Raw genomic sequence first — 14,351 nt, 5'->3', positions numbered from 1 at the left:
CTATCCATATTCCACAAACGCACACACAAATCATATTATACTTTCCATGCTTAGTCCATTTCTTAAGCCCATTTGTAAGGAGTTATAGGATGATAAGCAGAATATTTATTGATCCAGTCCAATTATTTGTCACTTTTCAGAACTAAGCCCCCACAAAGCAATGTAATGGAGAGAAATTTGGAGAAGTGCAAATTTCAAAAGGAGAGCTGTGTTTCTGTTTGCATATTGGTCTAGGGGAATGCAAATTTAGTAGGTTCACATTAAAATGTGAACCAAATAAATTTCTTCCCAGTCCATAATAGCACACATAACCATCATATAGGAAATAGCTGGTTGGGTGGTTGGTAGATACCATTTCATGCCATATCATATATAATGAGCAGTTTCAAAGAGTCTCTTAATCAAACTCTTAAAGCCAAATATTCCACCACAGTACAACATCAGACCAAGAAATGGAACATGGGACTGAATTATGTAGATGAAGGGGTGGGACTATGCAGATAGGGACAATGACTCCCATGATTGGCTGGATGGTTGGTGGAGTTTCATGTTACATAATATATATTAAGCAGTTTAAAACAGTTTGTCTTTTGTTTAGGGTGTTACCTAATGAGAGTCAAAGAGACTCAAAGTGGACTCATTGAAGTCAATGGACATGGCTCACTGAAATTTATTAAGATTCTAAGGGTCTTACTCAGATTAGACCCACTGAAATTTATTAATTTATTTATTAATTTCAGTGCGTCTAATCTGAGCAAGACCCTTATAATCTTAAGAAGCAAATATCCCATCACACTTGTGTCTCCAAGATCCCATCATGGAACACAGCATTGCACCAAGAAACAGAACTCAGAGTTTAGCTATGCAGATGAAGGGGTGGGGCTATGCAAATAGGGACGTGCTTGCTTCTCAGTGACTCCTTTTGGATTTGATGGGATCAAGGGACTGCAGCCTGGGACATGGCTAAAAAAGGATGGGGGAAAAACCCTCAACACAGATATTTGATCTGGTAGGGGATGGAAGCAAACAGGGCAGGCTTAGCTCCATCTCAGATGGTGACTCTGGCCCAGTTCGATCAGCACCCGATGGTCTATCTTGAGCATTTATGCAAAGTCAGGGAAATACAGAAGCCCTCCTCCCACCCACCCTCCCCAGCCACAAAATAAGCAAATAAATCAGCTGGACTGAACTAAAAGTAACGCACCCGAGCCCGTCCGGCCAACAATCCCGATTTTTTCCTTGCCGTGAATGTTCATGTTTAGGTCATGGAGCACCAAGGGGCTGTCTTCTCGGTATTTCATCCGGTAGTTAATGAAGGTAATTTCACCCTGAGAAGGCCAGTTTGGGGGAGGGAGCTTTTGCACTTCCTTGCCCTCTGCTGTTTCAGGAACACACTTCTGGAAGAGAGCAGGGCGGGGGATTGGTGGGATTCATCCGCTATCACTACAACTTGGGTCTATCACGACTGGGCTTTTTAAAAAGAGGTGCAAACATTTTCTGTAACTAGCTATCAAAGCAAGTGCAGTCCAGTTACTTATGGCAGTGCTTAAAGCAATGATGGGGACCCCACAGTGTGTGTGTGTGTGTGTGTGTGTGTGTGTGTGTGTGTGTGAATGCAGCCCTCTCCAGCCCCCCAGAACTCCACTCCACACTGGCCACACACCCCTCTCCTCAAGCCACATCCCTTACCAACTGCACTCTACCTCAAGTGCTCTTGCCTGGCAGGAATGAGTCACTGAGCTGTGATAATGAGGGTGTGTGTGTTTGTGTTTGCGTGGAAGTCAATACACACTGTAAATAATGGACCAACACCTCAAGGGCTGTGGTGATTCTTGAGAATGTCACTTCTGATCTGACTTCCCTCTCAGCATCCCTTGTAACGCTGCGCTGCTCTGGTAGGTCAAACTAATGCGAGTCTCTCTACCATTTGCACTATACACTTAGGCCAGCACCATGCCGCTTTAACAACAACAACAACAACAACAACAACAACTTATTATTTATACCCCGCCCATCTGGCTGGCTTTCCCCAGACACTCTGGGCAGCTTCCAACAAAAGATTAAAAATACATTAAAACATCAGTTTTACAGAGTTACAATTCTGAGTAGTTTAACAGCCAATCTTCTTCCCATGATACTCTGGGAACTGTAGTTCTGGGAGGGGAATACATTTTACCTTTACCTAAGGTCCTCCTAACAACTCTCAGCACCCTTAACAAACTACACTACCCAGGATTCTTTGGGGGTTCAAACTGCTTTAGTACAGATAGAGCCTAGCTAGAATTAAATACAGTACTCTCGCTAGGGGACCTTCTTACCGTGATATATTCCATAATTTGCTCAACATGTGTAAATCGAGCTTCTGTCTCCGATCCCGTTCTCACACACACTTGCAGAAGTCCACTCAACTATGAAGGAGGGGAAGAAAGGAAGGGGAAAGATCAGGAAGCTGTGCTGGGGGAATAATTAGCTACCTGTGCGCCAAACAGAAAAGCAGAAAGAATTCAGTTCTATTCATTGCAGTCACTGCAGGATATACCAAAGTGTTACTCTCCCATGCACGGGAACCTGCCGGAGTCAGCGCCAGTTTTGAGAGGTTAGGTGAGCTCCACCGCCCCACCACACTGTTGCTGCTGTTTCCCGGGAAGTATTGGGTGTGAGGTTATTGTGGTGTAAATGCGCTGGTGGAGCCAATTTTGGTGCCCCCACTGGTGTGTCACCACCTTTCCTGTACCAGCAGTAACATGACCAACCAGCGGTCAGGTGAGTGCCACCACCACACTGCCTGCTATTGCCTCCATGGAAAGAGTTGTCCCTGCCTCTTGGCCTCCCTCGTCCCATTTTCCTATTTCAGCTTCTACCTCTGATGTCATGGACCCACCCCCCTCACACTCACTAAGCCCTGTTACCTCTTCAGCTTCTGACAACTCCTCCTTGCCTTCTCCTTCCCCTCCCTCTGACCACCCATCATTGTCCCACCACCAATTCCCAGGCTCTGGGCCTTCTTCCCTTGTGGGGGTTCCCCAGCTGGTTCCTCCCACCATTCTTCTGTGTCCAACCGGTCCAAGACATATGGATCAGCTCATATCGGTTCATTCCCAAATAGGTGTGTTTACCTCATCTCATGACCTGTTGCTTATCCAAATTTGGCTCTCCAGTCAGCGGTGGAGCTAACCGCTCGGGCACCAGGAGCGGCGCACATGCCGTGCACCCAGGGGGCAGGGCGAGCCGCTGAGGGCAGCGACCGGTGCAGCGACCGACCGGCACTCGGGGATCGATCGGCGCAGTGATCAGCGCCCATTGGGGATGGTTGGCGCGGCGGTTGGTGTCCAGGGGAGCGATTGGTGCCTGGGGGGGCAGCACGGTGATCCGCCCAGGGGGGGGATTTTGTCACACACCCCTCAGGGATGACACCCGGGGTGGGTCACCCCCACCGCCCCCCTTCCTACGCCCCTGTCTACAGCTTCTGAGAAGCCCCTCTTCATCTGCTTTCATGGATGGCTACTCGGAGAAGCAAAGTGCAGGAAATATTCAAAGCGAAAAGGAGGCTAAGGAAAAGAGAATGAGTCACAGACCCGGCAGCAACACTCTCGAACGATGAACCCCCAAGGCCATTTCAGAACTAGTTAACAACTGCCCGTGGAGAATGACTAACTAGAGGCCTATCTATCTATCTATCTATCTATCTATCTATCTATCTATCTATCATCTATCTATCTATCTATCTATCTATCTATCTATCTATCTATCTATATCATTCACAATTTGACTTGAGGGGCAGCTCTGCTGACTCCTAGGAAAGAGCTGTCCTTTCGGAAAGCGAGTTAAATAAAGGGACTTGCAATTTACCATGACCAAAATAAAAATAAAAATGCCTCGTGCCTTAGGGAAAACAACACCACTTTAAGCTAAATCTGCCTTCCCCCCTATGTGCTAACGTGCATAAAGCATAGACATGAGCGGCACATCATTAATCCTGCGATAATAACAGACGGCTCCTTGCATTCACTGTACAGAAGCTTAAATGTCAGGAACAGAGTTTCTGAGTCAGGACGAGGAAAGGTTAAGTCAACAAATACAGGCAAGCATTTGTTGCCTCTGAGAGATCCATTACAACTGGAAATGTATTTCCATCACTAGTCTGAGAGTGTAAAGGTTAAGGATGGAGAAAAGGGGTGGGGGTGGGGGCTATGATGAGTGTTTTGCGATAAGGATGCTTAAGATGACTTAAGAAAATAACATATTGATCGTCATGTAAGATGAAAATCACAGCAGAAAGATCCTACTGCACTTCTTTGCCCCAAGGAAAGGTTTTGTAGAACCTGGAAAAAAGCAACTTTTTTAAAAGAAGAAAATAAATGGAAGGTCACTGACTTCAGGCATTCCAAGGAGCCCCCATTCTCAACCCTCCATTCCTGAGGGTCAGTTCACACAAATTTCTGGAGGGTTGTGGAAGATGGATCCCCCACCTTGGCTGTTTTCCAGACTACTTGGATAATTCCGTAAGAATCAATCACTTGGGTCGGGCGATCACTTCTGACATCGATCTCACTTGCTCCAGGAATAACCACATCAGTCACTCAACTGTTGCGACTGCTTCTATGGATGCCACAAACTTTGGACCACAGACATCATGTGAGGAAGGGCTGAGGTTTGGTGACCGAGCACATGCTTTTCACTTAGAAGGTTCCAGGTTCAGATCCTGGCATCTCCGGTTCAGAAAGGATCAGGCGGCAGGTGATGCAAAGGACCTCTGTTTGAATCTCTGAAGAACTGCTGCCAGTCAGAGTAAGCAACACTGGACTAGATGAACCAATGGTGTGCCTTAGTAAGAAGGCTTTTTATCTACAGATAGTGGTGGCTGATTCCTCTTGGGACTGGTAGGGTGGGCGGAAGGGAGACCAACAGTAGGTGGAGCCAGAGAAACCAAGGCAGGCAAAGCCAACTATTGGCAACGACCAATTTACATGCGTCCACTTGACTCATCATGCTGAATCTGGAAGCTTTTCAAATGGCTTTACAAATGGCAGAAACGGCCTTAAAAGAGCTAGACAGGGGGGGGGGAGGAGCAGAAACAGCCCCTAGCAATCCCACAAGGCTTTGCAAGTGCAATTCCAGGAGCTTTTGCACTGACCATTAAGGACTGTGGAAAGTTGGAGTTTGGTCAAGGAAATTTGGAAGGTGGCATAGTGGTAGAATTTGGCAGAGTTTGATGACTGGTAAATGCTGCTGGTTTTTCCAATGGTTTCCAGAGGTTTAGAGGGTGTTTGCATGCTTTTCTAACGATGTTTCAAATATAAGAGATCTCATGTAAACGTGCGGTGCCTGAGAACGTAACCCTTGTGTAAATTGGGAGTTGCCTGTAATTCTGGTTTCGTCCATGTCCTCCTCTACGTTCTACAAAGGCAGCGCTGAGACTGAGGAGAAGGAAGCTGCTGCCCTGGTGTGGCTGGAAGAAAGAGGCAGGCATGAGGGGGCTAGCCAAGAGGAGAGTGGTGGGGCAATGTCCTCTTTGCCCCAATGGGCCAATCTCCGCCGTCTTCAGATTTGCATCTTCCAATGCATGGGCTCAGGTCGGCTTCACCATTTTATGTGGCAGGGTGGACACCATAGAAAGTGAAACGGCGACATGTTTCAAAGCACTGGAGGGCAAAGGGTAAGCAGGCATGTAGCAGGATCCCCAGCTGTCCGCAGCTCCTTCAGCGCGGATCTCCTGTGTGTTTTTGCTAACACATGCCTCCGTTTCACACTTTTAACAGCTGCCGGAAACTCCAGAAAATGCACAGAGGCACAAATTTCCCCTTTTGCACCCTGGCAAAAGAATACCACAAATCTGTACATTTTGGAAGAGCAACAAACTAGCTCCCCCCAAACAATGTGTTTAACATTTCAATCCGTGCTTGACATTAGCAAAAAGGGGTTAGATTGCAAAGCTAACGCAACCAGATGTATTTGAAGGATGCACTTTGCATATCGGGGACCCAGCAGCTGGGCTTATAGATACAGTGAGAAAATATGCTCTGTACCTATTAAAGCGGTACAGTTGGAGGGTTCGTTCTTTCATGGTGGCTTACCACGTGGGCCTCTGTTTGCATTTATTTAAAGGCAAAGCTTTCTAATGCGCACTTTCCAGGACAATGCATAAACCAAAACACAGCTATCCCTTCTCCAAAAAATTTAGCGCAGTTGCCCAGCCAAGGAACATGTGGGGAAATGTATACACTAGGGCAAAGTGTGCAAAAAGAAAAAATCATAAATGCACACACTATCTGCACTTTCTGGAGACAATTGGTGACACTTTGTTCCAAAAGGCTTTCCCAGCTAGATAAATGGGTCTTTGTGACGAGTGTCCACTTCTTAGGGTTTCAGTCTTGTATAAAATTTATTTGATGTTTTAAGCTGTTTTTTTAATCAAAGTGGGCAAATTGGCTTAAGACAGTTGTTTAGGAGGCAATTAAACCAATGATAATAAAATAAAATAAACAAACAAATAAATTAGTGAGAAAATACATAAAACACGCTATGGTAGGGTACATTAGGCAAAAAACACATACAGAAATGTTTATGTTAAGAGGAGAAATTTGCATTAAAATGCTGATGAATATTCACAATGACTTTTTTAAAAAAATTGCAAACTAATGGGGAAACATGGAGAACTGAACTCAAGGTTGGAAAAAGGAGAAACTGAAACAGACAGACCCTTCCCACCCACCCCCAATGGTGTCTTGGGCCACTTCAGGTCTGGTTTGGAGTGTGTCAGAATGAAGCTTGAGCTATCCGGGCGATTCACTTACCTGGATAGTGTAAGACAAAGCCAAGCCTTTTTCCGCAGTGGTGATGGAAGAGGGGGTGAGGACGACAAAGAGGGCAACAGTCAAAGTCATGATGGTCATGAGCATGTCCGTCCTCAACGCAAACCACCGCAGTGCATAGTTGAACAGAATGAAGTGGTTGGAGCTCTCATCGTTCAGCTTTCTAAAACTGGAACCAAAACCAGTAGTTAGAAAGCTGGCCTGAGTTTGATTCTGTTTTTAGTCTACTGCTGTTTTGGCTTTTTGGAAGCCTTAAATCATTGTTGTTGGTTCTTCTTTTTGGTAATTTTCTTGTTTTAGCTTTTTTTGTAAACTGCTTTGAGGGATGAGCTTTCGTGTGCATGCACACTTCATCAGATACACTGAAACAGAAGTAACCAGACCCTTATGTATATTCAGAGGGTGGGGGTGGGGGTGATGGGAATGGGTGATGGGCTGATAGGAGTGGTAAACCTGTTGATGACTGTTAATGACTGCAATTGGTCTTGCAGGGGGGAAACAAGGGCGGAGGTGCTAAGACTGGAAAGAGAAGTTGCTGAATTGCAACTCATTGGCAAGCTTTAAACCATGGAGCCACCTGGAATGAACAGAGACATAGGATTCTTATCTCATTATACATGATCAAGCTTTCCTTAGCACCTCAGCCCTTGCTTCCCCCGCCCCCCCAAGACCAATTGCAGTAATTAACAGTCGTTAATTGATTATGAAGTGTGCATGCACATGAAAGCTCATACCAAAATAAAAACTTAGTTGGTCTTTAAGGTGCTACTGAAGGAATTTTTTAATTTTGTTTCGACTCAGACCAACACGGCTACATTTGAGGGAGTTAACAAAATAATAATCGGCAGTATATGAATTTTAGGAAATAAAAGCTTTCTCTAGTCACTTCAAGCAGTACATGAGCACAATATCATGCAAGCATTGGGATTAGTAGCACTTGAGGGTCTTATCCAGGGGTCCCCAGACTACGGCCCAGGGGCCACATATGGCCCCGAGGCTCTTTTATGCACCCCCCGGGGATCCCCGCTGCCGCCACCCGCTCTTACCGGTGTGGTGTGGTGCGGTGCGGCTGCCGACTTCCAACCCGGAAAAGCGATGGAAATAGCTTGTGCACACGCACAAGCGTCATTTCCAGTGTACTTCCGGGTCGGCGGAGGCTTCTGCACATGCGCATAAGCTATTTTCGGCGCTTTCCAGGTCGGGAGTGTGCCAGAAATAGCGTTTGTGCATGCGCATGGGCGTGCACAGCCGCACGCTCCTGCACCCCCCCCGCCCTCCCCCACCCTCCGGCCCACCACGCAATCGCTGCGGCGGGCATCCGGCCCAAAGCCGGGTAAGTTTGGGGACCCCTGGTCTTATCCTCTGTTATTTTTTTCTTATCCTTTCCCCCTGCAAAGAGAGGGGGGGGAGGGAGAGAGAACGCGCACGCAAAGGGCAAACTGTGGTTTGCAAACCAATTTCAACCACCGGCTTAAACATAAGAGGAGCTAGCTTGACAGGCCAAATACCCATATAGTCCAACGTCCTGCTCTCACGAAAGCCAACCAGATGCCTATGCAAAGCCCTTAATCAGGACGTGAGCACAACAGTACTCTTCCACTCATGATCCCAGCAACTGGTGTTCAGAAGCACATTGCCTCTGATACTGGGGGCAGTGTACAACCATTGTGAACAGCAGCCACTGAAAACTTGATCCTCCATGAATTTGTCTTATTACCCCTCTGAATCTGTCCACATTTGTGGCCACAACATCTTGCGGTCAGGAACAGACACAGAGACATAATAGGAGCCCTGCGGATCAGCCCCCAAAAGCCCATCCCGTCTCTTTGAATTTGTATGCCGCCTTTCTATATCACTGTACAAAGTGTGGCTTACAAGCTGGAGAAAAATCAAGATTGCACACCTTGATTTGATCCAATACAAAAATGTCATAATCAAAAACATAACTTTAAAAGAAACAACTTATATCAAAGTAATATTCATTAGAACATAATAGGACGCAATAAAATTAAATATCAGCTGTGAGGGACAGGGGATATCGCGAAGTCCCTCCCCTCCTGAGTTCAAGCCAATCACCGAGCACAGGGGAAAGCAGAGAGAGTTCCGATTCCAGTGGGGAAGCAGGAAGTCGTGTCCGAGGCTCAGGCAAGGTAGAGGAGCCAGGGTCCCAGGTGGGACAGGAAGGGGCGAATAAGGGGGGGAGACCCATCCCCCCAACGCCAGAACTACGCAGGAAGAGGAGGGGAAAGAGGATGGGTCTGCCAAAGCTTTTGTGTTGGAGAAAGACGCGCCAAAAGCCATTAGGAGGTTCTGAAACCGACTGATCACATCACTCCGTGTAAATAGCATGACTTCAGCACTGTAAATACGCAGCACCAATAAAAGAATAAAATGCAGAGCTGCGTAGCGTCGTTACTCTGAAGTAGTCCACTCCGGCCACTGTGACAGCAACCTCCTAATCCTTTTTGGGCTACTTTGGAGTTGCCGGGATGAGCGTGTCAGAGGCGGAGAAATGGCGGCAGATCGCGGAGCAAGCCCAGCAAGAACTGCAGCAGCTGTCGCTGCAGGCGCAGGGGGAATTGAAGGCAGCTAAAGAAGAGACTAAGAAGGTCCAGGACGACCGGCTACAACTTGCGGAACAGGTGAGAGCGCTACAGGAAAGAGAGCAGGAATTAAGGGCGGTGGCGGTAGACCTCCAAAACAAGCTGGATGCAGAGAAAAACAAGGCGGGAGGGGCACCCCAAGTCCAAGTGCTGCCAGGAAGGAGAGCCGGGACGCTAGTAAGCAAGTTCAATGGAGACCCGAGGGAATATCAGGGCTTTGAGACTGAGATTGTGTATGCTCTTGAGCTGCACCACGCTGAGTTCCCTGATGATGAGCACAGGGTAGCGTTTATTGTGGAGCACCTTACCGGGGCAGCCAGGGAGTGGCTAAGACCGTTAATCGCAACAAAGAATCCTTGCATGAAGAATGTCAAACTATTTCTAGAAGGTTTGAAAACGATGTATTCGTCCGATAGTCATATGGACCAGACTAAGGAGGAACTTCATAATTTACGTCAAGGAAATATGACAGTTCGCGCGTATTGGGCGAAATTCACCATGCTGGTGCACAGATTGGGGTGGGAACTAGAGTCACCCCCAATGCAAGCGGCGTTCTACTTGGGGTTGCATGAGGAGGTGAAGGATGAGCTCTCGAGAGGTCCAAAGCCCAGTAATATGGATCAGCTGAGCAAAGCGGCTCTGGCGGTGGGGGTGAGACAGGAATCCCGGTGGAGCGACAAGCAAGCAACGCGCGCAAAGCGGGCTTGGTTCCCACGGTCGCAGGAGAAGCCACTCCCGCAACAACCCTTTCAAGCCACGCCTGGGGCCAGTCAGGACCAGGAACCCATGCAGATTGATAGCGCGCGCGCGCGGGCTTTTCAAACCCCAGCGGCGCCAAGACGCAAGGAGGGAAGGGGTGGGAATTGCTTTCTCTGCAACTCCCCCCAGCATCTCGTCAGAGACTGCCCACATCGCAGGGAGTGGCAAGGAAAGGCGGGAACGGTTGTGCCCTCCCCCACTGACGCAGCACCACAGCAGGGAAACGGGAAAGTCTGGCTGCAGGAGACAAGGGGCAGCAGCCAGGCACAGTCAGCAGACATCAGCCCCAGCCCACCCACCCGCACAGAGAGGAGCAGAGCCAGCCCACCCCTCCCAGAGCAGGAGTGGTTCTAGAAGTGACGCTCACGCTCCCAAATGGCTATCCCCTGACGGTCCTCGCCCTAATTGACAGTGGTGCCTCAGCCAACTTCTTCTCGAGAAACTTTGCAGAAGAGCACCAGATCCAGCTTCTGCAGCTGGATTTTCCCCTGCACGTGGCAACCATTGACGGCAGAGAGCTGCTGGGAGGGGCCATCACTCATCAAACCCCCCCCCATGAGAATGACGGTGGGAAGGCACTCAGAGACACTGGCATTCAACGTCACAACCATCTCAGACCCCCCCATCGTCTTGGGCATGAGCTGGCTGGCGCGCCACGACCCCTCCATCGGTTGGCACCAGAGATGCATCACTTTTGGATCGGACTTTTGCCTGGAACATTGCATGCAGCACCAACCAGGGGAGGGGCCTCCGATAGCCACGGTGGCCACCATGCACATCAAAGGGGGTGAGGCGATACCCAAGCCGTACTGGGACCTGCAGGAGGTCTTCAGCGAAGCGGAGTCCGACCACCTACCCCCACACAGGCCTTTTGACTGCCAGATCAACCTGGTGCCAGGGGCAACTATACCCCCAGCCAAGCTGTACGCCATGTCAGACCAGGAACTGGAGGATCTGCGCGCTTTCATCGACAAGAACCTCAAGCGGGGGTTCATCAGAGAAAGCAAGGCAGCAGGGGGCAGCCCAGTCTTCTGGGTGTACAAGAAAGACACGCAACAGCGCCGTCTTGTGGTGGATTTTAGACGGCTGAATTCAGTAACAGAGCCAGTGGCTTTCCCCATGCCCAGAGTGGATGATCTCCTGACAGCGGCACGCAGGGGCAAGATTTTCACCAAGCTAGACCTGAGGGGGGCGTACAACTTGATCAGGATCCGGGAAGGCGATGAATGGAAAACCACGATGTTCACGCCTCTGGGCTCTTTTGAATATCTGGTGATGCCCTTCGGGTTGCAAGGGGGCTCAGCATGCTTCCAGGCCTTCATGCACCACGTCCTGGGGTCCCTCCTCTTCAGGAAATGCTTGGTCTTCCTGGATGACATCCTTATCTATTCCGATGACCCAGTGCAGCATGTGAAAGATGTCAGGGAGGTGTTGCAGCGCCTGAAGGAGAACCACCTGTATGTGAAGCTGGAGAAGTGCAAGTTTCACACCAAGGAGGTGGACTTCCTGGGCTACAAGCTGTCAGACAAGGGGCTGGCGATGGACAAGGACAAGGTGCAGGCCATCCTGGACTGGCACAGCCCCAGGACGCGCAAAGATGCCCAACGCCTACTAGGCTTCGCCAACTTCTACAGGAAGTTCATCAAGAACTTCTCTCGCGTTACGGCTCCCATCACTGACTGCCTGAGAGGCAAGCAGAAGTTCAGGTGGACACCAGAGGCGCAAGCAGCGTTTGAAAGCCTCAAGAGGGTGTTCGCCTCAGACCAGAACCTGTTCCACGTGGTTCAGGACGCGCCCCTACGCGTGGAGACAGATGCTTCTGATAAAGCTGTGGGCGCCATTTTGTTGCAACTGGATGCCAACAGAGAGTGGAGACCCTGTGCCTTCTTCTCCAGGAAGTTGACCCAGCCAGAGCGAAACTACACGGTGTTTGATCGGGAACTTCTTGCGATCCACGCTGCGTTCCAGCACTGGAGACACTTCCTGGTGGGCGCCAAGCACCCCATCCAGGTGTGCACAGACCACAAGAACCTGGAGTTCTGGAGAACGGCCAGGGTGCTCAACCAGCGGCAGATACGGTGGGCAGAGTTCTTCTCGAACTTCAACTTCTCCATACACTACATCCCGGGAGAGCAGAATGTCAGGGCGGATGCCCTCTCCCGCAAGCCAGAGTACATGGAGGAGGAGGCGCCACCGGCACCCAGGCACATTTTCCCCCCGTCAGCATGGTCCTGCGGAGCAGCAGTGGTGAGCGAGGCGGAACTCACAGCACTGACGGCAGCGGATGAATTTGCCAACCGCATCTTCAGAGAACTGAGAAGGGGGGGGGAGCAGGCAAAAGACTTTGCAGAACGCAGGGGGCTGCTTTTCTACAAGGGTGCACTGTACCTGCCCACCACCCAGCTTAGACGTACGGTCCTCAAGCAGATGCACGACAACCCAACGGCGGGTCATTTTGGGAGGGACAAAACCGCTCACCTAGTCATGAGACACTTCTGGTGGCCAGGGGTGCGGGAGGATGTGAGGGATTATGTAAGGGGCTGTGACACCTGCCAGCGGGCAAAGGTGGTCAGAGCGCCACCAGCAGGTTTGCTGGAGCCCTTAGCCACACCGCACAGGCCGTGGGAAGTAGTGTCCATGGACTTCATCACAGACCTGCCGTCGTCCAGGGGCAAGACCGCAGTGTTGGTGGTGGTGGACCTCATGTCCAAAATGTGCCACTTTATACCGTGTGCCAGGGCGGTCTCTGCAGAAGAGACAGCCAAACTGTTTGTGGATCACGTATTCAGACTGCATGGATTACCTTTAAGGGTTATTTCGGATCGTGGCCGCCAATTTGTCTCCAGGTTCTGGCGGCGGCTCATGAACCTCCTGCAGGTGGAGGTCAGCTTGTCGACGGCTAGACACCCGCAGACCAATGGACAGGCGGAGAGGGTCAACGCCATTCTGCAGCAGTACCTGAGATGCTACGTCAGCCAGCGGCAAACGGACTGGGTGGATCGCCTGCCACTGGCAGAATTTGCCTACAACAATGCGGTGCACGTCTCCACAGGGGTGTCGCCCTTTAAGGCCAATTACGGGCGTGACCTCAGATCTTTCCCAGAGAGGGAGGGGGAGGAGGAGGAGGAGGGCCCACAGGCTGAGGATTGGGTAGAGGAACTGGAGACGGTGCACCAGCAGCTTAGAGAACACTTGGAGAGAGCCAAGGAAGCGTACAAGAAGGGGGCAGATCGCCACAGGCGACCGGGGGAGGTCATTAGGGTGGGGGACAAAGTTTGGTTGTCCTCGGAGGGCCTTCCCATCAGAGGGCGATGCAAAAAGCTGGCGCCCAGAAGGTTGGGCCCCTTCACGGTCACGCAACAGGTCAACCCGGTGGCATACAGGCTGGCACTGCCAGAGGACATGAGGGTGCACCCTGTGTTTCATAGATCGCTGCTGTCGCCGTACAGGGAAAGCAGCAGGCTCCGAGACAGCGAACAAACCCCTGAGGGAGGGGGGGGGAGGGAAGGCAGGGAGCAACTCAATGAGGCCACGGCCATCCTGGATTCAAGGTGGGGGGTGGGGGGACTGGAGTACCTCATGGCATGGGAGGATGCTCCACCGTCCCAGAATGAATGGGTCCCAGCCACTCAGATACAGGAGGAATTCCTGGTAGAAGAATTTCACGCCCTCTTTCCCCGTAGACCCAAGCCCTGGCACATGGAAAGGGAGGGGGAGGGGGAGGGAGCACGGGAGAGCAGTTCACCATGGCGCTGGGAAGCGGAGTTTGAGGAACCAGAGGATGAGGTATGGGTGTCACCGAGATCCACCCAGTCAGAGGAAGGAGCAGATTGGCAGAACATTTTTACCCCCACCAGCTCTGACGCCACGGACTTTTTGGGATTCCAATCCTCCCAGGCGGAAGGGGGGGGGCGTGCAGGACTGGGGGGAGGTGTTCACACCAACGGGCTCGGAAAGCACTGAGTTCTTAGGCTTCCAGTCGTCACCGACACCTGGGGGGGACCTGGGGAGGGGTGAAGGAGAGCTTGGGAGGGGGGTGGATGTGAGGGACAGGGGATATCGCGAAGTCCCTCCCCTCCTGAGTTCAAGCCAATCACCGAGCACAGGGGAAAGCAGAGAGAGTTCCGATTCCAGTGGGGAAGCAGGAAGTCGTGTCCGAGGCTCAGGCAAGGTAGAG

The 14,351-nt window shown here is 50.6% G+C and overlaps 1 protein-coding gene across 1 annotated transcript in view; it reads right to left on the bottom strand.

Annotated features, from left to right (window-relative positions):
• The window catches only part of LOC118086797 (ATP-binding cassette sub-family C member 12), a 67,948-nt gene that overhangs the window by 13,777 nt on the left and 39,820 nt on the right, over positions 1-14,351 (bottom strand). The window contains exons 23-25 of the mRNA XM_060276464.1: positions 6,795-6,981; positions 2,319-2,408; positions 1,205-1,397 (exon numbers count right to left, since the gene is read on the bottom strand). Coding sequence (XP_060132447.1) covers positions 1,205-1,397; positions 2,319-2,408; positions 6,795-6,981 — 470 coding nt within the window. The remainder of the gene's footprint in view (positions 1-1,204; positions 1,398-2,318; positions 2,409-6,794; positions 6,982-14,351) is intronic.

The sequence above is a fragment of the Zootoca vivipara genome, chromosome 6 (genome assembly GCF_963506605.1).
Source record: "Zootoca vivipara chromosome 6, rZooViv1.1, whole genome shotgun sequence".
In the NCBI taxonomy this organism is placed as follows: domain Eukaryota; kingdom Metazoa; phylum Chordata; class Lepidosauria; order Squamata; family Lacertidae; genus Zootoca; species Zootoca vivipara.
This window is presented reverse-complemented; position numbering and strand designations above follow the sequence as displayed.